General features: G+C 33.7%; 5 protein-coding genes and 5 non-coding genes across 12 annotated transcripts; 5 read left to right on the top strand and 5 right to left on the bottom strand.

Moving 5' to 3' along the window:
* The first annotated feature begins 524 nt into the window (after positions 1 to 524).
* Positions 525 to 3,884, top strand: LOC122532800 (transmembrane protein 161B). The gene is made up of 11 exons (XM_043661894.1): positions 525 to 1,009; positions 1,092 to 1,195; positions 1,262 to 1,517; positions 1,597 to 1,676; positions 1,761 to 1,976; positions 2,060 to 2,176; positions 2,234 to 2,374; positions 2,448 to 2,622; positions 2,687 to 2,783; positions 2,853 to 3,016; positions 3,087 to 3,884. The coding sequence occupies exons 1-11, from the start codon at positions 1,007 to 1,009 to the stop codon at positions 3,204 to 3,206; spliced, it is 1,473 nt and encodes a 490-aa protein (XP_043517829.1). The 5' UTR covers positions 525 to 1,006; the 3' UTR covers positions 3,207 to 3,884.
* On the top strand, positions 3,720 to 5,430 carry LOC122532804 (general transcriptional corepressor CYC8-like). 2 transcript variants are annotated; one of them, XM_043661899.1, is made up of 5 exons: positions 3,720 to 3,796; positions 4,018 to 4,268; positions 4,328 to 4,592; positions 4,664 to 4,938; positions 5,024 to 5,430. In XM_043661899.1, exons 2-5 carry the CDS (start codon positions 4,263 to 4,265, stop codon positions 5,156 to 5,158), a joined length of 681 nt encoding a protein of 226 aa, XP_043517834.1. In that variant the 5' UTR covers positions 3,720 to 3,796; positions 4,018 to 4,262; the 3' UTR covers positions 5,159 to 5,430. The 2 variants fall into 2 exon arrangements, with proteins under 2 accessions (XP_043517834.1, XP_043517835.1); XM_043661900.1 differs by having other exon boundaries at positions 5,011 to 5,162.
* A 153-nt stretch (positions 5,431 to 5,583) lies between these two features.
* Positions 5,584 to 5,657, bottom strand: Trnat-agu. Its single transcript has one exon. It is a non-coding gene; the product is annotated as a tRNA-Thr (tRNA).
* A 563-nt stretch (positions 5,658 to 6,220) lies between these two features.
* Trnaw-cca lies at positions 6,221 to 6,292 on the bottom strand. Its single transcript has one exon. It is a non-coding gene; the product is annotated as a tRNA-Trp (tRNA).
* A 1,129-nt stretch (positions 6,293 to 7,421) lies between these two features.
* On the top strand, positions 7,422 to 8,201 carry LOC122532808. Of its 2 annotated transcripts, XM_043661912.1 has the most exons (3): positions 7,422 to 7,630; positions 7,726 to 7,790; positions 7,893 to 8,201. In XM_043661912.1, the coding sequence occupies exons 1-3, from the start codon at positions 7,422 to 7,424 to the stop codon at positions 7,895 to 7,897; spliced, it is 279 nt and encodes a 92-aa protein (XP_043517847.1). In that variant the 3' UTR covers positions 7,898 to 8,201. The 2 variants fall into 2 exon arrangements, with proteins under 2 accessions (XP_043517847.1, XP_043517846.1); XM_043661911.1 differs by having other exon boundaries at positions 7,726 to 8,201.
* A 223-nt stretch (positions 8,202 to 8,424) lies between these two features.
* Trnaw-cca lies at positions 8,425 to 8,496 on the bottom strand. Its single transcript has one exon. It is a non-coding gene; the product is annotated as a tRNA-Trp (tRNA).
* Positions 8,497 to 9,626: 1,130 nt separating this feature from the next.
* Positions 9,627 to 9,708, bottom strand: Trnal-aag. Its single transcript has one exon. It is a non-coding gene; the product is annotated as a tRNA-Leu (tRNA).
* An 840-nt stretch (positions 9,709 to 10,548) lies between these two features.
* LOC122532819 (muscle-specific protein 20-like) lies at positions 10,549 to 26,814 on the top strand. Its single transcript, XM_043661930.1, has 5 exons — positions 10,549 to 10,700; positions 18,089 to 18,170; positions 24,348 to 24,477; positions 26,128 to 26,248; positions 26,333 to 26,814. The coding sequence occupies exons 1-5, from the start codon at positions 10,677 to 10,679 to the stop codon at positions 26,522 to 26,524; spliced, it is 549 nt and encodes a 182-aa protein (XP_043517865.1). The 5' UTR covers positions 10,549 to 10,676; the 3' UTR covers positions 26,525 to 26,814.
* LOC122532820 (muscle-specific protein 20) lies at positions 11,980 to 15,518 on the bottom strand. The gene is made up of 4 exons (XM_043661932.1): positions 15,360 to 15,518; positions 13,472 to 13,671; positions 13,076 to 13,196; positions 11,980 to 12,979 (listed from the first exon to the last, which is right to left on the bottom strand). Exons 1-4 carry the CDS (start codon positions 15,363 to 15,365, stop codon positions 12,797 to 12,799), a joined length of 510 nt encoding a protein of 169 aa, XP_043517867.1. The 5' UTR covers positions 15,366 to 15,518; the 3' UTR covers positions 11,980 to 12,796.
* Positions 17,529 to 17,669, top strand: LOC122532821. Its single transcript, XR_006307574.1, has one exon. It is a non-coding gene; the product is annotated as a U4 spliceosomal RNA (small nuclear RNA).
* Positions 26,815 to 27,570: the final 756 nt, after the last annotated feature.

Here is a 27,570-nt window from a genome sequence, read left to right as displayed (position 1 = left end):
TATTACTCTGAAAATGCAATTTTATGAACAATAATCTGACACAGAGTATTTTTTTGTAAATAAAAGAAAAAAATAATTTACCAATTAAAATAGTTCATATATGGTATTATTAAAAAATTACGCAGTAGATTTCGTGATTAAATTCTATGGTCTTTTTGATAAACATTTAACATGGAATGAATCATATAATTGACGCTTTCGATATGTAAATGATAAATGCAATAAAGGATCATCCGTTTATAATTGCACTATTACGCAATCAATTCAATGGAAATTCCGTGATGCGAGATCGCATCAGATTCTGAAAATGTACATGTAAGACTGAGAATTGATGGTATTATTGTTTCATGTTAATACAACGATAATCAACAGAAGTACATCAGATTAAATATTGACATCCTGATTTATATTTATTAAAAACTCGATTTTCTGTCATGTTTTTCAGTTGAATGAAGATAGCTAAAACCTAGCAAGTTCATCTTCTAAACAACTATTAATTTCTAATTTTTTGATTATTCATTTCTTAGTTTATATTAATAGTTGTAGAACCAATTTTTTTTTTCTAAACAAATAATTCTGCGGATATTAGCGATTGGACAAGTTGGATTCGATCATAAATGATTTAGTAACATCGATATATTTCGATTTTTCTCCGCTAGATGTTCTTACTACCGTCAAACACAGTTCTTACTACCGAAAACTATTGCTTTCTATAGATAGAGTAGGTGAGAGAGAAACTGGAAATAACCTCATATCCCATGCAAAAGGATTACGATGTTTTCAGTTTTCTGGGCTTATAACTATTTATAAAATGAGCTATTTCATTATGTTCTATTTAAAATGGTCAAATGCACGTTAACGACATTAAGCAGAAGATAATTCATTGCTGTATCTTTCAGCATTAATTTTAACACTTTGCCAAGAAATTACAAATTCCGTGATGGGACAAATACCTTTGTGAAATTGGTGATCCCATCTCTATTTTAAATTTTTCATCAATTTAATTATGGTAATTATTTGAAGGTTATTTTAAGAATATGGTAATATTTAAAGATTCTGTATTGTTCTAAATAATCCATTGAATGTTTTAGGCTCTCTTAGGTGCTCAGTTAGTTATAACACTGATTATGGTCAGTGTTATTCAAAAAGTGACTCCGCATTTTTCTTTGGCAAGATGGATTTTATGTTCTACTGGGTAATCTTTTAAATAATGCGAATACTAACTGTATAACAATTAATATAAGATATATCAATTTAATAGGTTGACACGTTACTTATATCCAACTGATCAGCAGCTTAGAACTCTTGCTGGTGTGCCTAAAGAGAAATCCAAAAAAGGTAAACATACAGAGAATGGAAAGGTTGGAGATGTGTTTCATGTTCCTAGAAATTTGGATATTACGCTTGAAAGTGCTAAAATAACTACGTTAGATGTAGTGCATTTAAAATATTATACAGAGTATCAGTGGTTATTGGATTTTTCTATCTATGCTACTGTGGTTTATATCATGACAGAGGTTGGTAATTATAGCTTCTTTTCTTTTATACTTCTATTTCTACAATACTGTATAGCTATATTTATTTCCTATTTCACAGATATATAATTATTTATATCCAATCAAAGACGAAATTAATCTAAGTATGCTTTGGTGCTCACTAGTTCTGGGTTTTGCATTGTATCCTTTTTATGATTGATTTATATTATTGTTAAAGTACATAATTTCAAAAATTATTACATATTTTCCTTATCTAGTACATAGCAAAGTATTACTTTCTCTTTGGGTGCAATACTTTAAGGGAGAGGAGAGTATAGGTGAAAGGTCTACATGTATTGTAACTGGATTTGCTTATCTTCTTATAGCTATGATGGTTCTTATTGTTGATGAAAACAATCTTGAAATTGGATTGGATAAAGCTTATGCAAGTTTTAATCATAGTGCATCCCTTTTTTTAGATAACCAAGGTCTTTCTTCCACGTAAGTTTAAGCACTCAATGGTGTGTGCTCAACTGATTATATTTGTATTTTATTCTAATAATAAAATAACTCTTCTTTTACAGGGGACCAGCATCAAAAATTGTAGTAAAGTTTTTTCTTGCTTTGTGGTGTGGTTTACTTGGTTCTTTGTTCACTTTCCCAGGATTGAGAGTGTCAAAAATGCATTGGGATGCATTAAGGTATTAATATTACATAAATCTTGCAATTATGCAATTTAAGAAAATGATATATTTCAGATATTATAAAGACCAAAAGTTATTATTGTTAATAGCAAATATCAGTTATGCTTCTCCACTTTTATTAGTAAGTTTATGGATTAAGCCTGTAAGCAGAGATTATCTCACAGTCAGAATATTCAGTGGTATGAATGGACCATTGTAAGTTAAGAAATAATGATTTCTATAACACACTTATCCATCCAAGTTTCTCTTTATAGATGCATGTTTACAGGATGACAACTTCAGCTTTTGAGAGTATGAGATTAATTGCAATTATTGTTGCAGTCTTGTTAAAATTTGTTTTAATGCCAATGTACTTGCAATCATATCTCAATTTAGCTACGCAACGGTTAGAGAACCAAAAGAAAGAAGCTGGTAGAATTACAAATGTAGATCTACAGAAAAAGGTATTGTAAATGATATATAATATTGAATAAAGGAAAATATAATTAATCTTATAATTTATTTCAGATTGCTGCGGTATTTTACTATTTGTGTGTTGTGGCTTTACAGTTTATTGTTCCAATAATTATTTGTCTATTTTTTACATTCATGTATAAGACTTTAGGTAATACAAATAGTAATAAGAATACTTAATTGATTGCAAATATGATTTTGTAATTACTTTCGTTCGTAGGTGGTTATACATGGGAAGGCCTTTTAAAAGGTTCATCACTTGAAGAATGTCCAGCCGACGATCCACCAAAATCTTTATCAGATGTAGTGAATAGCTATGATACTGAGAAAACTGTTGTGCAAACGGCGCAAGATTTCCAACTGGCTCTGAGTTCCTTAAAACAGGTAATAGTTACAATGTAGTTATTCGATTTTTATTATTTAATATTTACTAAGAACATTTCTTATACAACAGATATTCACCATGGATGTATATAGGGGATTATTAGGTTTAGCAACATGGTGGAGTTGTTTTGCGTTGTTTGCAACTACTGCTATGGGTATGTTTTATCAATCGTACTTTTCTAGTATGTAAAACAATACTATGGAAGGGAGTGTTTATTGTCATTTCGCACAAATTTCCGTCGTTAGTTTGTTTATCAATATTAAGACCATTGGATTATTTAATTATATCTTCAAAATGATTTATTTTGAAAAATGTACCTATGTTAAGGTACGCACAATACTGGCTGTCTAATGGAAATGTTAATATTAACATTAAAAATTTTATAATATGCATAGCAATAAAAATCTTACAATTATTATATATGTAAATACTATGTCGAAATTATAAAATTTTAAATAGACAACTACGTCTTCGCATTTTGATCTTTTTATTGGATACTATATATAATATTTAATATTTATATAAAAATTTAGGAGAACATTTTATTACACGACGTATTATAAATTTTTAAAAACAAAATGGAATTTAAAAGTGTTTTACAATTAAAAATAAGTGATGAATGTGTCTCATAAATGAATCACTGCCAGTAAAATAATCTATTTAATATTCCACGAACGACAAAATGATTACAATTGTCTGCGTACCGGCTCGACTGAAAGCAACTTTCATCGATAATGTTACGATCATAAGCGAATCAAACAAAAATATTTTGCTGCCTTGTACGTATTCGCTTTAATAATATTTAATTAAAATCTTGTATATATTTCTGTACAAAGTGCTCATTAAAATTTTATGTACAATAATTAATAATTTTATTTGTTAATGTTGTGATCTTTTATAGTAATTTTAAGAATTTTAACGAAGTCCTTTTGCCTATCTCTTTTGTGTTTTTAAAATTTAATTATTGTATATTGCATGACATCATGATGTTCTGTCAAAGGGAAAACTATATCGAATGATTGTTATTCGTGAAATGTGACATCTCGATACCTCGGAGAAAGTGTGATTGTATGTATAGAAAATGTGTCGATGTCATGCTAGTCACGTATCAACCAGGCTGCTTCCGTGATATATAACTCCTCACAGAGTATCTTTTAGTGTCAGAATAGCTTGCTGATTTTCGTTGGTGATAATACTATCGTTTATTCTACTGTGAAATCTAAAGTTTTTATACAATTACATAAAATGTTGGTAAGTATTGCTATGTTACTATTTTCATTGCATGATTTAATGAAAGTTATTCTTTTCAGAAACACATAATTCTTTTTTATGTTACACTTCTTTCGGTGTATGCCGAACCACCCATTCAAGGTGTAAAACCAACAAATGTACTTGGCACTTCTGATCAGCATGCATCTTTCAGCTTTGTTAGACCAGGTTTAACGCAAACAGCCTTCGCTTTTAGTGGCCCTAGTTCTCATCAATCATTCAGTTCCAGTATTGGAAATCCTCATTTAGCACAAAGAGTTCTCCCAAACGTTGCTAATGCACTTGCTTATAGAAATCCTGGCTTAGGTTTGTAGCATATTTAGAATATTAGATACTTTTAAAATCTAATTAAGACTGATGTATATTCACCACATTAGGAGTATTTCCTGTGGGTCCTGTCACACATGGTTATGCAACTGCACCAGTTGCGTCCACTTTTGTTTCTCCTGCACCTGCACCGCTATCTTATCAAGCTTCAGTTGATCCAACTACTGCACTGGCTTATCAACAGTTACAGCAATATCAACAACCTCAGTTATATAGTTATCCTGCAGCTAGTACACATCAAACACAATTAGCGCAATTACTTGCATTACGACAAGCTCAAGCTCAATCTCAAGAACACGTGCAAGCACAAACACAAGCACAACAAGTAAGAATAATATGCTAAAACTACTTTGAGTTTCATATTGCACAAAATTTAAATATGATTTTCGTTTAATAGTAATCCTCTTCAGGTGCCTGAACAGATTCAATTACAGCAAGAGCAACAACAACAACAAATTCAAAACTTACTAGGAATTGCTTATTCTGCAGCACCTTCGGTAGCCCGGGTAAAAGTTTCCGGAAATGGTTATAAATTTAATTTCTAAAACGTATGAAATCTCATTCAGATTAATCAAGTTATATAAATTTAAGTGAGTTGAAAAATTCCTTCAAGTTTCTATAATTGTCCATGTTAGCCACTTGATTTCAAGTTGCTTAAATTGAAGTTCACTTATCTCAAATTCAAATTCACTTATCTCAATTAATTTGAATGAGATTCAATGCATTATACGATATGTCCCATACTTTATACCTCATGTATTTTATTTATTTATTTATATCAATATGTACAATGGAAACATTTTTGTACGTTATAATAACTAAATAAATTGATCATAAGGATTCTAATCATCTTTAGTTGTTTATATTACAGTTCTTTACATTTATATTTCTTTATATTATTCCGTATATTTTGTAGAACTACATTATATAATAATTTTATTGAAGTTCAAAAGAAAAATAAAACTTCTTCAGGCCCCGGGGGGATTCGAACCCCCGATCTCCTGTTTACTAGACAGGCGCTTTAACCAGCTAAGCCACGGCGCCACATTTTATAGTTGTGTAATAGATATTTGATAAACTAAATATTTTTTATAATATTTTTAATTCTCTAAAAATTATGATTAATTTAATGCTTGATACATATAAAATCTAATTTTAAATATCTTTAAATTAGTAATTATCGAATTTATATATACTCTAATTACATTTATATATATTTTATATTAATTCTGTTACAATTAAAGATTTTTCTTATAAAAATAGTCATTTCATAAAAATTAGTACTGCAGCATAAATTTTAAGTCACTATATCGATCAGATATATCATGACTTCTGAAAGAATTTTTACGATCGCGACGAATTACATTTTCTATTTATGTATGGAAAGTAATGATAATTAAGTGTAACGTTACATTAAATGTTTGGCATATATAAATACATACATGATACATGAATTTCTTGAATGCTAATCTTCGTTGCTGTGTATCGCAATTATAAAATAATTGATTTTTGTGGTTTATGATATAATAATGGAAATATTCTGATTTAAGATATATTCAAATTATTATAATAAAAAATTATTGCAATAAAAAATAAAAAAATATTTTTGACCCCGACGTGATTTGAACACGCAACCTTCTGATCTGGAGTCAGACGCGCTACCGTTGCGCCACGGAGTCTTTGTTATCATCGATTTATTTAATACAGAATATATTCTGTTCGGTTCTTATATTGAATATTGAATATTAACATACAACTTGTATTGACATTAAAAGAAATCAAATAAAATACATTTTTGCAATAATTTTTATAATAATTTGTAATAATTAATACTACATATAACATAATATTTTTATATGTGTCATAAGTTAAATAGAATGATTTTAATATAATGTTTTGTTCTAGATAATAATTAAAACATAAATTCAATAAATTAAACAGTACACGTTTTTTTTATACAAGTTGAGATTTTTAGAAAGAAAAAATAAGATTTCCTTGGAAAATATTCTCAACGATTGATCGTTTCAATATCGTATCCTATTAAAAGCACGTGATTCGTGCTCACATCCCGCATGCAAGCCTCGAATTATTCGAGAAACATATCCGCTAGGAAGCTACCTTTCTCTCTACGTTGAAAAGAGTTTCGCGCGGGTTGTCTCACAAAGCTCCTCCTAGCATCAGGATATCATACAACGATCGCAACGTATACCAGTGAATATGTTGTTACGATATTCCGTCATACCATGACTTTCGCCCGTGAGGAATTTTTTCAACAGGAACGCATGCAGCCAACAGTAATTTCATGACGCCACCGATAGAAGCGCTAGTGTAAGCATTGAATTGTGTATGTGTGTATACGCATGTTCCTATATATATTTTAAACTTCACTACGTACAAACAAATCCCCCACCATTGTTCCGAATCACATGTTAATTTTAGGGGAAAGCGTAATAAGTTTTGATCCATTCGCGAATAACTAGGAAGAATATCTTGACATATTGATTCTATGAAAGAGAACGGAGAAATGTTTAAGATTTACAAGGAGTTTTACCTATATGTAGATATGCATGAAAAAAAGCACATTATTAATTCCAATTTTGGGGAAAAACGGTGTCACTGTCCCGTAATTGTACATTGCACCGTACAGGTAAGGTTAGGACATTGGCATAATGCATTAACAAGCAAAATTCCAAAGCGGCAGGATGTGTATTGATATTGGAAATACATTAGGAGATACAGATTTACCAAAATTTCTGACCATACAGGGTTAACGAATTAATAAACAATGAAAAAAAATTGTGTGACCCAATGAAGTATTGCTACGTCACAGAGGTGCTTAAGATCCGTCGGCTCTTCCTCAAAATTGTGTCTTTCCAATCCGCGGCTAACATGATGTACATGAAAGTATCATTTACTACGTTTAATATCTACCATAGTTTATGCGCTCCTGTTTACGGATCGGTTAAATTGTTGATTATGTCCATTCTACCTGCTAACTACAGATTTACTGAAGGATTGTAAACATATATATAAATAATTTATACACTCACACAACTTCACATACACGTGTAACTAACATTTGATACGAACTTGCATGATAAATGAATTCTAGAGCTTGCCTTATGGAACGATCGTCACTACGTGGAATCATGGAGCAATTCACAATTACTGCTGATGATATAAATGATATAATAACTTTTACACAATTAATATGTATAACACTAAATGTAACTATACATAAAAGTAATATTTATTGATCATTATTTTGAAAACTCAAAGATTGAACTCGAGGATGGAACGCTGCGTATGTATTGTACAGAAGAACAGACAGGTTAGTTACGCTAAAGTAACTTTCTCGACTAACATGCTAGCCTAATCTAAGGAGGGGCTAAATGAGACAGCCCGCGCGAATGTCGCTCAACTGTACGAGAGAGGAGAAAGGTGGTTCAGTCATGTTATCCTAATATTTCGCGTCTTGTGTGCGGGATGTGAGCACGCACCGCATTTTAATGTAAAGAAAATGCGTAAGTACTTACATGTGCATACATGTTATAATCTATGTAAAAAGTATATAACAAACATATATATTAATTTAAGAGACATAATAACTTTTTTAAAGAATGTAAAGAAAAGAGTATGAATAAACTAATAATTTGTAACGAATTTTATTATAAACAAAAATTTTACTTTTTTTCTATCAATGATTGTTTTATGAAGATTCTAATGTAATAATATATTTTTTTAAATTTCAGACAAATTAATAGCAAAATAAAGATGCGTTAAAAAATGAAAAGATGAACTGATAGTTTATTGACCCCGACGTGATTTGAACATGCAATTTTCTGATCTGGAGTCAGACGCGCTACCGTTGCGCCACGGAGTCCTTTTTTCGAGTAAATCATATTTATTAAAATCGGGAATAAAAAAATATATATATTAATAAAAGCCAATATTTATTTGCATTTTGAAACAATAGATTCAAGAAAAATGTAATCTATCTAAATATATTTAAGTAAGTATTTACGTATCTACTTAATTTTTGTAGAAAAGTACAAAAAGATCTAATATTGATGGTTATTTTATTTATTGAACGTATATTGTAGGTAGACTATTAATTGAATCACTTAGGCATTCATTCTATCTTAAAGTTTTGAAATTTATGTTTATCTTTTTCACTCAGTAGCTAGCCCTTCTACAGTTTTTTTATTTTTATTTATTTTTTTTTTTTTGAATTTAAGACAACAAACATTGGACATTGCCATCCTTAATCTCATTCATACAGACAAATTCTCTGTATCCAATAAGTACTTGCCCCTCTCATTGATTCTTTTACGGACTATACAAATATCACGATAAATTGGATCTCGATAATCCTTAAAGTGTGTCATCAATAATGATTCATCATTAACATATTAATTTTATTTCTAACAGATTTTAGAAAGAAATCATTAAATCGTTAAATCATTCAAAAATCATGTTTATATTTAAATATATAAAAATACACGAGGGCTGTCAGTTTTGTAAAAAGTACAGAAGATTTAACTTATATAGCTTATGTATATTAATTATATTTTATGCATGTAAAGATAAACGAATGTAATCGGATATCTTATGTATCTATCCATAGGGTGTGGCTTGTGGTGGCATCTTCAGAATGAAACATTTATTAGGCTAACATGTTATTTAGGAGCATTGTCGTATTGAGTCGGTAAAATAGGAAACCATACGGTATAAAAGATAGTCATTTTACTATTCCGAGTAATAAAGTTTATGAGAGATACGATAGATGTCGTTGACTGCAGCGAAGAAGCGACAACCTCCTTCTAATATGTAATTTCCTGATAGGTGTGAACCACGGCGCCGCGTGCCGACGCAACCTATTGGACCTTCAAGGGACAGTGGTTGCTACCACTGTCTTCTTCCATTAATTATGTGTTGCTGATTCGTGAAGGTTAGTCACAAACTTATTATGTATTAAAGTATAACAATAAGAAGGCCAAAAAAAAAAAAAAATGGCAGCGGTGGGATTCGAACCCACGCCTCCGAAGAGACTGGTGCCTTAAACCAGCGCCTTAGACCGCTCGGCCACGCTACCAACCATGAGTAATATTTTCATATAAGGTAATATAAGGAATGTTAACAATATTCGTAAATCACATTGTCATTATACAATATTAAGTTATTGTATTTTTCGTAGTTGAACTTTGTTTTATAGCACATTGAATTTGTGACATGTGATCTATCTATGACATGTGATAGTTTTTATCGAATAGAATCCAAAAATAACGATGAGGTTTTGTATCTAATTAGTATTTACATAAAGTTTATGTATACTGTATAGTTTACTTGAACATATGCTTGAGCATACAGTGTTCGATTCTGCATTATCAAGAGGTTATTATTATTAAGGTATATGTTATCGTATTGAGTACAAAATTGGCGCCTTGCGTAAGATTAAATACGCGGGAGAAGTCGGTATCATGACGATGACTTTATCGATCAAATTCAACATGGCGTTCAAGTAAATTGTGCAATATACATAAACTTGATATTCGTAGTATAACTTTTAAAATAATAATCGCTGTGCCTTGAACTTGGAACTTTTGGATTCTATTAAAAAATTATATGATTACAAATTTAGTTTACTCTAAAACGACGTTCAACCCTTCCTTCTCGTTATCCATTTCATCATCTATATATACTTATTCTATTATAGAAATATAAGAAAAGTGTTTCCAAAAAGAGGTGTTTTTAAACAGAATTAGGAAAATATGTTGCATTGACTCCAACAGAAACATGACGTTCACGTGATTCTTTTGAAAACACTTTTTAAAAGATACCGGCGGAGGTGTCCGTGTGTAAATTAGGGTGAGTGGTGAGTAAGTGGTCCATATATAGAAGCGCCCCCACATTCACCAATACGAACGCACACCTGTCACGCATATATACGCAGCACGGGGGCCGAAGCTCACACTTTTTGAGCTTGAGTTGCTTTAGCTCTTACCGACTTGACGTCTCCACGTTCTCGGAATTGTAAAATAACAGTTGAAATCAGCATTCATCATGCCTGGACGTCCGCTTTGGCAGGTAAATTATGTTTAAAAAATTCTCATTTTTATATATTGATATCCTCGCACATTTATATATGTTCGCGCTATTGAAGTAAGAACGCTATGAAGTTGCTCGCGCCAATTGACTTAACCTTTAAATTGCAATTCACATTTGACCATTGATTTATACGAATCAAACAATCTTTTGCGTCGTAAGTACAATTACGTTATCAGTTTACAAAAGAGTTTTTCAACTTTATATTCTATAACTTGCGTTTCTTAAAATCACTATGCTTACATACACTGTCGCATGAGATTCATATTGTTCATTCAAACAAGTGTGTTTTTTTGTTTATGCCGCGATTTGAATCAAAATTATACATGAGTTGTAATTTTAAAATATTATTAATCAAACATTTCATTTCGAGAAGTGGAATATTTTATAAAACACGCGAAACATCGAGAAACGCGAAAGAAATATCGATTGCTTAATATACTGAAAGTCCATCTATTTCAAACGTCTGACTCAAGACACATTTCCGCAATACTTTTTACAAAATTTTCGTTGAAGTGTTTCTAATTTTGTAGAGATTATAAACTATGCAATGAATGAATCATTCATTGCATCGTCATCTACTACATAGATACACTGTTTTAATTTATACTCGAGATCGTATCGTTCTCATGAAAATGAGCACATTTCTACATTTCATTTCTCATAGAATTTTTAATGACAATACAACATAGAACATTTCGATGGGCTATCGGATATCGTATTATGAGATATAAATACTCGATGTATTAATGCGATATCATAACGTGAGTCCAGCATTGGCAGTCTGCTGGTATCGCGGACATCCAAAAATAACGCAAAGGCTTGCTAATGTAAGCTAAGCAAAAGTTTGAATCGAATCTTATGATACGGTCACGTTAAAAAGAGAAAAAGAATGAAGAAAAATTTAGAGAAAAATTTGTGTCACGCCGATGACATTATGTATGGCTTAAGCTTTATTTACAAACAAGTCCTTGGTATTTTAGCGACTGACTAATATACTAAAATTAACTTGAAATTCAAGTTCAGATTATTGAGAAAAAGATCAACAAAGATCCATTTTCTCAATTTCTAATCTTACTCGTTATGATATTATTGTTATACCATTTATAATGTTTGTCAAGTACTTAATATCAACAAGAAGAATTTTTAATTTACTTCAACCCGTTTTTTTCTTAACATTGAGAAGAAAATAGCAGTCAATTAGTAATTGTTGTAAGGTTTATGGTTTTAAATAATTTTGATTACAGATGTACAATAATACAGATAATAGAAAATAACAGCGCTGCTTTTTTATTTTGTACATTTTTACATTTTATATTTATACATTATTAGCAAATCGTGTGAGAATAATTATTAAAATAATTAAAATTCTTAGAAAAGGCATTAAGCTATTCGTTCTGAATTTGTAAAATATTCTTTGATATAGAATCTTACATTTACATATTAATGTAATTGAGAAATCCTGTTGGTACATAAATTTTTCTCATACTTGTCTTGATGTAATTGATGAGTTTTTGCTGGCACTTTATATTATGTTTCAAGAAAGGATGCATTAAGAAGTCACTTAATTTTGACATTTTACATGTACATATTTGCGTGTGTAGTGTATGTGTGCATTTCATTATCTTACAAAATTGTTTTATCTTTTTGTGAATAAAATGAGTGTATACTGTGCGTGTATTTGTTTCGTAATGTACTGTTTAGTGTTGTGACTGTGTACATGTGTAGTATATTATTATATATTGATTATGTTATGAGTAATTGTAATGTAACGTGTAGTGTATTAAGTGTCTGTGTTTGATTAATAATTACAACAGGATTTCACATTTACGTATATAAGAATATAACGTTGTGCTTCACAATAACAAATCACTGAATTATCTCAATATATCTAAGAGGAGAATAGTTTTTGGAATTGGTCGAATTTCGTGTTACAGAGTCGCGATTACAATATGTACTTTGAACTGATCAATAGTTGATTTCTTTGAGTATCTTCGAGATCGACAATTAGTAGCAAAAGAATATTTATATCTATGTAGATTTTGACATCGCGTTTTCTATACGTGTATGTAGAAGATTTACATGTGTCGAGTATTGCCGAATCCACCGTGGCCAGCTTGACTGGCTCCTTTGTTAAAACCCATCTGCAAATTGAGTTGACCCTCGCTAGCTCGAAGCTGTTCTTCCGAAAATATTCTCTTATTTTCATCGGCCATTTTCGGTCCTAGACGTGGTCCAGTATATTCCGGATGCTTTTGCGTCTATGCGGACAGAAGAAATACGACGAGTTGTATGTTAATCCTTCGTTAAAATTCTTTCTTGAAATTTCAAAATTTGATTATTTCTAAGATACGTACAATTCTTCCAAGGGCATAGAGGCACAATGTGACTTGTGGGATGTTGCGTCTTTCGAAGAGATCAGCTGTCTGGAAGATTTCTTCTTGTGGGACGCCGTATTCTTTAATGGCTGCCTGAAATCTATCCCGAATTACAAATTGATAAGTGTAACTCACATCTATAGATTAAAATGTAGTAGCTTTCTGGGAAAAAGAATCCCTGACATATATTGAGTAAATTGTATTGAAGATTTTAATTCTATTAACTGTTCTTATCAGTTTTGATAAGTTTGAATTAATAATTATAGTGACTCTCAAAACGCTAAAACAGAAGTGTATATGTAATGTAATATTTATTTAAATAGTAATATGCACAGACCTTATTTCTTTAAAGTTCCGAAATTTAATTTATTATACCTTTGAACGTTCTCCATAAGCTGAAAGTTAGTTCCCTTTGACTGAATCTTTTTCACGGAGCCAGGTGCCAATTTATTGATAAGCTTGCATAGAATTACCCCATCTTTGAGTATATCCTCGTAATTTCCAGGTGGAAGTTTCTCTCCAAGAACAGCCTCGATCCAGGCCATAATTTCACTTTCTTGTTCCTTGTTGCGTGCCTAGGAACCGGAAGTTTAAGCCTCGTCAATTGCATGCTCCGGAATTAGAATCGTAGGACGGTAAGGTATTGCGGCAACCGATATCGTCTCGAGAGACAGGGATGGTCCAGCGAAGTGTTGCCGGGCAATTTAAAAATGTCATGAACGAAAATAGACCGCGACGGTGTTATGTTACCGCGAGCATAAAGCGAACGTCGAAAATAAAATACCGCCGACTGATTTTGTTGGCTTTTATTAAAACTGGCAAGAAACAACAACGGTTCAGCCACCTGTTTCTGTGCCGTGCTCGAAGATGCTGATTTCTAGTAAAATCGTCAGTAAGACGAAATTACATACTTGGCACTCTGACAATTGTTTCGCCTCTGTGAGTTTCTTTCCGCGGTGTCTGTGTTAGTAAAATTTTTATCTTTTCTTTTTTTTTTATCTTTCGGGATGATCGTAAGATACAAACGGGAATTTCGAAAGATGGTTAAGAATTTTTGCTTATTTCTCATCTGATCATTCTATTCTATATAATGGTTTTCCTCTTCGAACCGATTTATAAATAACGAATATCGAGAATCAATTTGTATGTGTTTCCTCGTGATAAATGCAAGCAATTTATAAACTCGTTTTGCTTTGATTGCCAACGAACAATTGACATAAATAAAATCTGTCTCTATGACAGTGTACAATAGATTTAGTATTACAATTGATTACTATTTAGCAACAATAAACCTTATTAAGCCCTTACTTTATGATTCTATTTATATACAAATAATTGCCTTAAATATTTCAGCGATTGCATTAGGAATGTTCAATGTGAAAGATCAGTAGTGGTCTCGAGGGGAAATCTCTAGCATATCTGCAAAATGTCAAGCCTTTTGAAGCAATATGTTCCTCCTCGAATACTCTCAAGGTGTATTTTAAGCTTGATTCTCAAGGAACGTGGTGTTTTCGTTCAGACCAGATCCATCTCTCCAAGATGTTTAATGAATGACTCATTAAATTTCAAATTAAATTGATCGAATCCTATCGAGTGACTTTGCTAAAGATTAAGTCGACTATCAGCGCTGAAAATTTCAATGAACGATGGTGATGATATTAGGAAGTTATTTATAAAGGTCATATCAGTCTTAAATTTGAAAAAAAAAAGTAATTCAGTAACATAATGTTAATGACTTGTTGGAGAAGTCGATTTATCAATTTTTTTCTTTTTTGAATTGATATTTCCGCCCGAAGACGTCGCATAGATAATTACGTAAGGATATTTATCTTGGGGTATAAATACTCCGAATGGGACGGGAGGAAGAGATCAGACGTCAAAGCCGATCAGTGGTACAAATTGCCATTTCGGAGTTACGAGGTTCCATCGTGTCAATAATCTGACCGACATTCATTGGTAAAACTAAAGCAGATATCTCGGACAACTCGGACGTCGTTCTTTTTCTTTGCATTCTTGATATCCGTTTCCTTTTTCTAACAACTTCGGATGTTACTACTATGTGTCAAGATTAATCCAGTAATCTGGGAAAATCGCCAAAACGAAATAGTTCAAGGTCTATACGTAATTAGGATTCTACGAATAACCACGGTTTCGCGTGGATTATTCATATCACACATCAGGTGTATAATCGTATGATCAAAGTTCATCATTATTTCCACGTGGAACAAACAGTTGATTCCCAAACAGAATAGTAAACACGTACCGGCATTTTTCTCCTTTTTCTCTTCTCTTGAATCTCACTGCAATCGTTGCCACAGGGCTGAGCTTTTCCTGTATGTAGTATAGGACAGGAGAACGACTTTTGAACGATGACGCTGACTAGAGACTAAGTCGGACGCCCTGCGTCGCGACGCTATATGCCGGTCTCCCCTCCGCCGTATCCTTTCCCGACATTCAGAAACGAGTATTTTTTGGCCCATTGCCCAGTGGGTATTCCCACACCCCCGCCAATGACCAGATCTTGACACTGCAGCCCTATTTACAAGACGAAACAGAGAAATATGCTTGTACGTTCTTAATAATAGAGCAAATGTCTCCTCTTTTTTTTATCATGGGCTTTCTCTTTGGTTTTCATGTGATGTTTCTCTTATTATTTACGATAGTAAATTGTAGTATGTTTGGCAAGTCTAATCAACAGATCTAATATTATAAAGTTTATTACCACGGATCTAATTTTCATTAATATATGATTCTATAAGATGTAATGAATAGGAATGTTGACATAGTTTTCTTTAGTGTTCTTCTGCCTAGATTTGTAAAAGGCGTATCTTTTTAATTAAAAATAATTTAAGAATGTATTTTAGTTGATTTAAAGCTGAAATACGTTATAGACAGACTGTCAATTTTTATGCATTTATAAGATATTCAAAGATACAAGAATAGTGATAAAAATGTCTAGTAATAATTCTATGCTATTTTTCGTAGATTCAAAGACTCTTTTGCTACACATCATAATCGGTTCACAGTCTTGCTCGTATACAAGAACAGATGGCTTATTTTTACATCTCGTTCCGTAGATTTTTCCTTTTTCTTTCTTCTTCTAATTTCCTTGCTAGCAGTTCTTCTTTGAAGTTTCACAATCCTCTTCAACCGTGAACAAAATTACGTGCAACCCTACGGAAATTAATTACAGAATTCCCAAAATACTAAGCATCCAAAATAGCATGTGCAACTTTGTGCACACGCGAGGGGATCGTCTGGAACCTGAATTATTAAGGTCTCGGTATTTCTAGCAGAAGAGAAACCTTTTAATAATTTTCGTTTTGCTTTTGTCGAAAGATGTCAAAAATAATTCACGAATTCGGTTATATTGGAAATGCTTGGTATCACTCGTCACAACTATTTGTTGTTTATTATTAAATACTGACGTCGGGGAATAGACGGGGGGAAAGTTCGAATAAGTGGATGTGTTTTTTGAAGAAATGATGGTTAATCGGTCTATGGACAGGCGCCAGATGAAAGATACCGATAACCAAGATGCTCGTAATTTCTAAATTCTGGCCACTTCGAAAGGTGAAGCCACCGCCGAGTTTAGATTCCGTCAATTGACGCCGTTTCCAAGTTTATAGTAACACAACGGATTTGCGTAGACGGCTGGAGTGAATATTTGCATCGGTTACATTGAGATCAAGTTACGTAACAAAAATTAGACCAATCACGTCAATGAGATTCCGGTCAACTAAAATGTCCTATGCTAGTTTTTTTCGACAATCCGAATATTTCAAAAATATTTGTATACATTCCGATTTCGCAATGAAGAATGTGAATAGTTAATAAGTTAATAATCTGCTCCTTATTTAACTGATTTCAGAACGAATAGTTAATTAATGATTAAATCCTTTTGTTTTATTAGAGCTTCAAAGTATTAAATACTTGCAAAGAGTATTTACCTGATTGCAGCAAAAAAAAAAGAATGTGGGCAAGACTGCATTACACGGCATTCTTCTCCGTGTATGTATTGAATGTACCACCTCCTACTTTCCTGTTTTCCTGCGACAATGCATTTCCAGCAAATACTTAACGCATCCTCATTTTCAATCAATTGTAAATACTTTTCATAGGTACGTATGTTAAAAAAATTAGATTCTTAGAAAGTCTCGCTTCTAGATGATTCATGGATTTTATTTGACAAATATTTGCAATAATGATATACTAGAAAACATCTTCTATTAATTTCTTAATGTTAATTTATCTGAAATTAAATTCTAAAACATATGTATTTCACCCTTAAAATAACTATTACTTCATGCCTACGTGAATTTGTTGCGTTAGTTTGTCGACTTACCACCAGGTGGTGTCATGGAAATAGTGATTCTCACTGCTGAAAGATCACACGACTGTTATTAGTAGGTCTAAGAAACGCACACTCGTCAGCTTTGCGCAGTGGCGATATCGTAACCAATGAGGTTCTACCGAGGTGCGATTATTGCTAGTTGAAAACTTTTACCAATACCCCGCCATGACGATGTGAAATACCATCGGCTACGGCAATTTTTGAAAGTTTCTGCGGAAACTGATTATTTCATTTAAAAACACATACATTTCAGATATTTTTTGCTGTATTAAAAAAAATATGAGTTTTTTTTCACCAAGTTATCTTTCGACGTATTTTATATTATAATATAGTGAGTTCTTCTCAGTCCTAAATCTTCAGTGATGAGCTATATGACGTCATGTGCACAAGTTGGAATTCGTTTAATTTTATCAGTGTTTTCGAGTATCGTAACTTGAAGATAGAATTAATGAATACCAACACACAATGTGGTGAATGCCTGCCCCCCTATGTATTGTAGTTAGCTATTTTCGGATTTTGTCTTCCACAAAAAATGTTGACCATCATTAATTACTTGGAAGAGCTATTAGAGCTCTTCCACGCATGAAAGTTTAATAGGATTAAAAAAAGCACGTGTTGAAATAGTCTTTTAATTACAGGTTGCTGGCAAACGAGAACCGGAACAAGAGGCTGAGGCTCAGCAATGGATTGAGAGAGTGGTCGGTGAAAGATTTCCACCAGGTACGATCATAAAGCTCGTAATCGTAACATCTGACTTTCATTTTTATCAATTTGCGCATTGTAAAATGCGTAATTTAGCTAGAACATCCAGAAATGCGATTATTAAGATTACGCGGAATATTGAGATTTATCATTGATACTACTCCCTTGCGAAACGTGCTCTCGTATATGTACTCCTGTTCTCCGGAGGTGGTGCAGTTCGAAAAGCGTGTCAATATCACCACCCCCGTTCAGGACCAGCGCAACGCATCCAAAGGCTAGCTGCGATCCTATAATTCCCGGGTACAAATGTCAGGCCGCGTGACGTCGCAAAGGTTAAGCTTGTTGGCTGGGTCAGTTATTGGCGTATTCAATGGAAAGTGACAAATGGAAAAGTGAAAAGAAAAGATAATTTAAACTTTAGAGACATATGATGGAATGAAGAAGAAGGATTTCTACTATTTCTGCTATTATCATTTATAATGAAAATACAAATAGTACATAGTACGTTTAATACTTATAAATTTAGTACTTTTATTAATAACTTAATCAATAACTTTACTGCCTCTGCTTATGTAAGATATATTTGTAAATCTAAATTTTAATGAAAAATATTTGTAAATCTAAATTTTATTGATCATAAGGAACTTAGATACAATAGAGTATGGAATAGAGTATGGAATAGATAGCAGATGGTTGTGTTAAGGGTAGCTATAGCCTCTTTTTGCTGATGTTCTCCTAGTAAAACGCGCGCTTTGTTACGTCATTCGAGTCACCCTATTGAACGGCAAATAGGCAGCAACCCCTATGTCGAACGTGTACCCCTGGTTCGTGAAATACGCCAGGCGTCGACGCAATTGCCATGCTAAACGAACGATTGCACACCCTCTTATATAATACCAAAGAGCATCAAATTAAGATGAACTAATATTTAATGCCTTTCTGTAATAATGACCTATTGTAACATGCTATTGAACTATCGTATTAGCATAAAAAAGGTTACATTCTTAATCGAAACTTTCATTGAATAAACTTGATTTCTAGAATAGACAATTTTCACGTTAGAGTAAATAGACGATGTTTAATCTCCAAGCATGGTGTAGTTACATTTTATGTCACTTATCCCTTGAGCATTATCACGCTGTGTCATGTTTCCCACCCACAGCAAGTAGCAGCTCTACAGGATGATGCGAGCCGGGTATTTGAAGCTTTTGATGTTATTGACTCGTTTAAAATTGAACTTGGACTACCACCTCGGTTCGATTGCCGTCGCCCACTTTCCTATTCTTTCGATTCACCCCCCAACGTCGTTGACCTTTGTCGTTGTGGTTTGATGGTGTGCAAGCGGAATTCGATGCGTTCCAGGATTCTCGAATCTTTCGATTCTGGATGTTAGCCTGTTCCTGGAAGCTCGCGTGGCATGCTGGACACGACCCTTGTATGCCAGTTTGTATTATACACTTACAAATATTTTTTCCACGAGGGTAGGAAATTGCGTTTTAGTTGAATATTAGCATTCTCGTGAAATGTTTAGACAACTTTGACAAGTGAACAAAAAATATGAAATATCTGACTGAAAAAATTTTTCTAAAGAAATTCGATTAGCCTATGAAGAAAAGAAATTAAAAATTAATAAGTGGTGAAACACATGGAATTGTAAAATGTTAAAATAGTGACAAAAGTAGTTTCTTTGTAAGATTAGAAATATCCATACATGTGGAAATCGAGTTCTTTGTTATTAATAATGTAGGAAAGAAATTCAACTGAGAAACTCGTTAAACAGTTTTTAGCAATCTTTTGCCGACGACACGTATTGATTTGGGCGTCATCTGTTCATCATGTTACGTCGTAAGGACGCCAACGTATCAGGGCCGCATACGAGAACCCGGATAGTCATGTGAAACATCGCATTGTATCATTCCTTCTTCCCCCTTCTTGCACACCCTTCGGTTTTCTTCTTGTAAAACGAATTAAACATTAAGGATTCTTCACAACAATTGTTCCTTTTCTATTTCTATTAATTTATTACAACAAAAGATCGAATATTACATTTATCAATTTATACACAATTGCACATGTGTATACGGTTGTACAATGTCGTTCACTCTCTGTAAATTGAAATAGCTTCAATTACAATATGTTCATATTTCACTTTATCAATGCTCGATTGATTTTATATATAATTAATCTTCAAAGGAACTGTATGCATCCGCAGTATAATCTAATTTGTTTCCTGTTAATTGCAGATCATTAAATAATGATTTAATATCGTTGTATATCGTTGTGAACGCCCCTTGAAGCTCGTTAGGAAGAGCTCGAAGGATTTCAAGGGAGGGAAGTGTCAGTCATCCGTTCGTCACGGTGGCACAACTAGCTTGCTTGCACCAGGGTACTAGCAGACGTTTGAGGGATTTATGGCTTGCCCGCCACGTTGACGTCAATGTATCGATCCCAGTGTCCATTGGACCTTAAACTTTCCGTAATTCAAGGTTTTCTCATTTCCTTCTCTGGAGGGGTAGCTCCGGCAGATAAGAGCTGTTGATATGTCGAACTGCTCGTCACGAAACGTTGCGTGACGTCACGAAAGCTCGCAGTTACTAGGGTAGCAAAGAAGGATAGTAGATGAATTTATGGCTTTCCCGCCGGCGAAGGGTTGGCACCTAGCGTTCACGTACAGACAGATATTTTCGATGCATTTATTCGAAAAATAAGAACATTTTCTTCGGAAGGAATCGCGTATCGGTGATTCGTTCGATTGAAAGGTTCTGGCGAAACGTCAACGGGTGTCAGTTGTCCGTCAAAAGACCGTCAATGACGTCATTCTGAGACGAGCCTACCAGGATTACAGCCCGAGGGTAGATTTACGACCAAGAGCAACAGGTTGTTGCCTAGGGTCGTGTTTCATTTGGAAACGTCCCCGAAGGGTTGGCACTCTCTATTTCTCTCTTAACCGGTGGTTCGTAATTTCATACAAATTATTCGTTGCTTGAAATTGGGAAGATTTATGCAGGCATAAAAAGTTACATATATACTTTATTTTCAAGCATAAAATTCTGTTTAAACATTAACTCTTTTGCGTATTTCTTAATTTTCATTTTTCATTGGTTTTAGTCGTTTATTTTCTATAAATTTAATTAAAGAGCATAGAATGTTGATTCGTTATGAAATAAATGCACTATGTGAGAAGAAATTGTTAACGCAGCCTCGGTTTTACAAAAATGGAGGGAAGCTGGATTCTGCATGTGAAAGGATTCATTCCCGCGGGACCTGTTGCTTGCTACTGGTCGTAAATTCAAGCCGGGGATGTTGCCCTGATGAAAACCGTGTGTTTGACGTCTTTATGACATGAAACTGACGTGAAATCAATACCGAGGCACGCAAGCGTGTTTGTTGAAGCTGGAGAGCACCTTTTTCTTTCTAAAAAATTTAATTTTTTTTTTCTATTTTCTCACTATATAGCATTATATACTTTTCTATTCTATTTTATACAAATTAGTTTTTAGTTTTTATTTTTTTTTTATACATCTAAGAAAATCATGTACCGAGATACGCGTTCTTTCCACTTCATTATTTAAATATTGCTTTCTTTTAATCTAGATCCAAGTTGGGACCTCGGTCCTAATAGACATAATAATATATTTTTACGTAAAATTACCGAAAGAAACACATTCACTGTATATTTGTAAAAAAAAGACGCTTCAAGCGATTTATGGATTTCATATCAAATTGTCGGGACATGACGACTATGACGTGTCACCGTAACAGGGTAGTATCGAGGGTAGTAATAGTTTCGATTCACCAATACATATTATTGCGACTCGATATTTTTTTGACGCATGGTATCGGGCGACGAACGAAGACAGCAATAAGACACACAACGTCTGAAAAATATCAGGTCAGCATCATATTACTGTGTTTGCTCGAGCATGAAAGAAAGTAGTGAAGAATCGTAAGGGGCAAGTTGGTCCAGATCTGGAAGGTGGTTTATTGATTTTCTGTCATCTTCTTGCGTTTACGACATCTCATCGTGTTTCGATGCTACCAGGAACGTATCACCATATCATACTTGTTTACTCCATATGCCCGCGTTGATCCGGAGGTGGATGCTGGATGCTGTCGCCTCCGGCCTGTTGCCTGGATATTGTGGAAAAGCAACTGGTTCGCTCCATTCGCTCGACATGCGTAGCACAGTCTGCTATCAATATGCTCTCTATAAGATGGTTATTTCTTTAAAGAAATTTTTCTTTTGCATTTCACAAAGTAGGAATGATTAAATTCATTCTGTTGAAGAAATTATTTCAATTATTTCTTACGTGACTTTGATAATCTCTCTCGAAGGCACTGAGAATCATATGTTTCTTCTTAAATTAAATCAATTCTTTAAATGTTTGATGCGTCTTGTTTGTAAAATTCTTTCTGCTTAATTATAATTGTACAACATTTATGATTGCCCATGCTTGCAAATGTGCAATTAATTGTTGCCCTTACTGTTTAAAATTTAGGACTCGATAAAGAATTCAATGAACAATACTTGTTAGTTGATGCTGATCAGCTGTCGAATACTCGTCAATCGAAAATTCAAGCATACGACCAGTTTTGTATTAGGCGAACAGATTTTGGGGTAAGCATTTAATGGCGGTCCCCCCTGTAGCAAGACCACGTGACACGTCGTCCTTGCAGGATCAGGATAGTAGTTCTTTGAACAGTTAGTCCGTGTCTCTATCCAAAAAATGTCTCAAAACAAGTAGCGATTTATATATAATAAATATGTGACGAGTGACACGCGTCTATCTGATTACAAACAATATGTATTTATACTGTAATATTTATTACCAAACAAAAATTAGCTTGAATAAGCTTGCTACAATATATTTATGATCTTTTGCAACGATTTATTTTCGCATGATGCGCAGTGTTTCACAGTTCATAGATATAGTTTCATATAAAAGATACTGCAGAGCTACTTGAAGCTTAGTATGTTTTCTTAGTAACTCTGTAACTTTCATATTCATAGATGCTGCATATATTACCCATTGCTACAACCGCGCGTAACCGGACATAGCCTATAGTCTATAGAATGATATATACGTAACCGTTGAATTGTATTTGGCTGAGAAATTCTTGATAAATCACTTACCTGTTTCAACACCTATTGCTGACTAATTACTCTTATATCTACCTTCTTTCAAGATATCTTTTATCTGGCATATCAATTATTTTAACACTTCAATGGTTTCGTGTATCTATCACCACAGGTATAGATACATACATACGTATGAGTACATATATAGGAAGAGAGCCAACTGTTGCGCACATCGATCGCAGCGCTTCCGCTCGCGGTTCACGTATCGATACAATTTATAAGGTTGCTCGCTAGAGAGCGTGGCATGTCAATACGTTCGATACATCGAAACGTCAACTGGTAGGGGAGAGCTTGACAATAAACGATACATGCTCGACATCGACGTACGAGCTCCTGTTGGATGCTGGCCTCCTAGCAATTTGAGATACAGCGTGTCTTCCGAATGGCGACGGGATTGCTTCTACGCCGCGAGTCACGACGACTGCAAGACAATGATGGCGTTGATCGAGAAACATCGTTGAAGAGTAGAAAAAAAAAAAAAAAAACAGGCAACGGAAGACGGAGGCGGTCTTTCCTGATCCTTCGACTGACTGGAAAAAAATGCCATGCCCCCTTGGCGCGCCTCTTGGCATAATGGGGCGCCATAAACGAGTGCTGGTGCACGTTGCCTCTGTTATTATTTCGCGGCAATCTCGACCGCAGTGATGAACAAGAAGGGGGAGGATAAAACAAGAGAAACGGCTGCTGTCATTCATTTCAACCGATAATAGCCCACCTGACAATGAAAATCAATGGTTGACATGGAGTGCGCATGTCATTCGGCTGCGGAACTTTCAAAGCCGCACTTCATCCCGAGGGAAGCCAGATTTATTTTTCTGTTATCCTGGTGCCACTGTGGTTCTCGGCATTCTTTTCATTGCCCGGTGCCGCTAGCTCTCTTTTCTTTCACAGATTTCGTTAGGCATTTAGGTGAATGATTGGTTAGTACCGACGAGTTAAGAAATTGTTCAAAAGTTATATTATATTTCAATGTCTCGTACATTTTACATTAAGAAAATAGTCAATAATTATACCTAGTTGTTGAATATTCTTTGTTTACACTTATATGTTTTTAGGTGTGAGTTATGAGGACGCTTTGCGAGATGGTGTGTTGCTTTGTAAACTTATGAACAAATTGCAACCAGGTCTCATCACCAAAATTAATACGTCTGGTGGTGATTATAAGATGATGGACAATCTTAATCAGTATGTATCGTACAAAAATATTCTGATATCGCATGAGCGAATCAGTGGTATGTTACTAATGATTATATGTGTTAACATTGAAGAATGATATAACTATAAATAGCAATAGTGTCTATGAATCGTGTGCAAACTATTGTTTCATCTACTAAATATGCATTGTTATTTACAAAGTAGTAATATTTAGTAAATACGTTTATTATGATATCCGTGTATATAACAAGAATGCAACGAAATGTAAATGATACTAGAGAAGGCAAACCCGCTAATTTTCGTCAATTGCCTACTTTCTTTCATTTCATGTTTTCCTATTGTTCAGTCAAGTTTACGCAATCGACAGTATTTCCCAACGATTCTCGACTCGAATAAGTCGAAGTCGAAGAGTCACAGAGTCACAGAATCGTTGATGGAATCGAGAGATCAAACGAGAGGTTGCGATTGAAATCGCCGGTGCAATTGCCGCGAGATTTTAATTACGTCATTGTTCCTCGCGTTACCTGAAAGCCTGATAAATAAGAATCAAGAAAGTCCTAGGTCGGGATCGTTTATGAGGATAAAAAGAAGTACCCTCAGCCAGCAAGCAATCTTACAAGAAAATTTGATAAAAGCAATACGCAGTACAATAATAAACGTGCATGTTTAAGCATAATCTAATCAGAACACTTTCCGCTTATTACATTTATCTCTTTAGATAAAAGACCAAATTACAAAAATTGAACATTATTGTCATATTGAAGATTGTTTTTTGAGCTGAGTAAGATTACGTTAAAATAAAATGTATTTGGAAAGATGAAATGTATAAGGTATTTGTTGGGGGGGGGGGGAGGGGGCAGCTCTGTGCAAAATGTAATGTAACCATGCACATTTTCTGCATCTCTAACTGCGATGTCGCGTGCGCATGTCGACAATTGGCGCGTTTTCAATGTTCAAGAGCGCTTTCCTCAGTAGTGGGGCAAACGATGCGCAGCGCGGCCACTCCGCATTACTCCCTTTTTATGCGGAAAGTAGAAGTAAGGTGGAAGTAAGAATCTTTATTGTGTATGCTTCTTTCGTTCTTACGTGCCTAATACGCAGAGAGTTCATTAATACTGGCCTACCTCACGTTTCTTGCGTTACATAGCATGCTGCATCGAAGCCGACAAAATGGCGACCTCCTGTATGTCTTTTTATTGTGCGTTAAAGTTATATTTATAATTTGTAGTTAATCAAATAACTTAATCAAATAACAAATACGACAATCCTATTTTTTTATTATTAACTTTAGCATTCTCGCATAATTTTTGTTAAAAGTATGGATTGTCTAATTATTAACATTAATGTAAGTTTGATACGGTATATTTTATATCGACGAATATCTCGGAATTAAAAGAGAGCGACGATTACATGTATAGGCAAAAGTTCAGAATCATGCTCGTGATAAGATATTTTAAAGCCATTGAAGTCGATAGAGTGTGCTTTTTTTTTTTATAAATAATTATCGGTATTTCTTTCAAGGTTAAAGAGATTTCAATGATTATCGTACACGTTTGAACGTCGATCGAGCTACTATTCTACTGTCCTGTTAATCAGAAACACAAAACGTGTTAATTCTAGCTGTGAAAACAGATATCTTAAAGTTTTAAACAATGCCATTATAATGTATCATTATTTCAGATTTCAGAAGGCTTGTGTGAAATATGGAGTACCAGATGTGGATCTGTTTCAAGCAGTCGATCTTATAGAAAGGAAAAATATCGCTCAAGTGACCAACACAATTTTTGCGATCGGTCGCACTGTAATAATTTTAAAACATATTTTTTATTATTGTCAAATGTGTACAATTGCAGAAAAAAATAATAATAACAATATAAATTTACAGACATATAGACATCCAGAATGGCGTGGACCATGGCTAGGACCAAAACCGTCAGAAGAGAATAAACGAAATTTCACGGAGGAGCAACTAAGAGCTGGTGAAGGCTATATCGGTCTCCAGGCTGGTACCAATAAAGGTGCAACCCAAGCTGGTCAAAACTTTGGAGCAACAAGAAAGATTCTTCTTGGAAAATAATATTTATGTCTACAATATTTTCTAATATTCTATTTTTGTTAAGACTTTTAACTTGTTCAAAGTTAATTTCAAACAGATTGTCTTAAAATGAATATTGAATTAATTATAATTAATTTTATTAACAAAGAATTACATTAAACTTCTTAACTATGTATAATAAGTTATAAACACGTAGAAGTTGGATATTAATAATTTTGATCCAAGTAATTATCATTAATAAGATTTATAAATATAAATATAACAACAATTTCATTAATGTTGAGTCAATAAAGTCATCAGTTACGCTGAAACTCATTCGACATTTTTGTTCATAGCTTTCCGTTCCCATCCGCGAATATTCACGTATGCGAGTTAAATACTCTTACGTAACCAATGTGTACGCTACCAATGTACGACCGTGAACGAACACATTTTTAAGATTGACACGTAAAGTGATAGGTCGCGTACGTGCATACTTGCACTGGTGCACTTATGCAGGTAGAGAGGCACATACATGACGATGAGCTTCGTACGTGACAGGAACGATAAGTGGACGTGACGTGTACGTACACGCATTACACGCATTCCTGGAGCGGTTTCTACACCGCGAGGCTCCCCAATGATCAGGCAAGTATCTCGAGCTTAGGATATCTACGGACCACTACCTATCATCTTTCGTCGTTTCATTCACATATGGCTCTGTTGGTCATTGTAGAAAAACTTTCTGATAGAAATCTTAAATATGAATGCACGAAAATATGTATTTTATTTTATTGTCCAATTGATAATATACAAAATTCCGATTCCTTAGTAATTTGTATATTATCTCACATTTGAAATATATATATTTTATCAATAAATTGTTAAATATCACAAGATAATTCGTTCGCTTAATTTATAATTAAAAATACATTTTTATAAATTGCAATTATAATGCTGGTCAATTAAATATGTTATCTTCTTTTTTTTACTTCCATTTCTGAGAATTATTGTGTGGTGAAAGGGAATTAAATGAAAGAATAGAAACTCTCACAATCAGTGGTTTCTTTGGTTGCGAGAAATGACGT

This window comes from Frieseomelitta varia, unplaced genomic scaffold, assembly GCF_011392965.1.
Source record: "Frieseomelitta varia isolate USP_RPSP 00005682 unplaced genomic scaffold, Fvar_1.2 scaffold_475, whole genome shotgun sequence".
In the NCBI taxonomy this organism is placed as follows: Eukaryota; Metazoa; Arthropoda; class Insecta; order Hymenoptera; family Apidae; genus Frieseomelitta; species Frieseomelitta varia.
The sequence above is the reverse complement of the archived record's forward strand: the minus strand, read 5'-3'. Positions and strand labels throughout refer to the sequence as shown.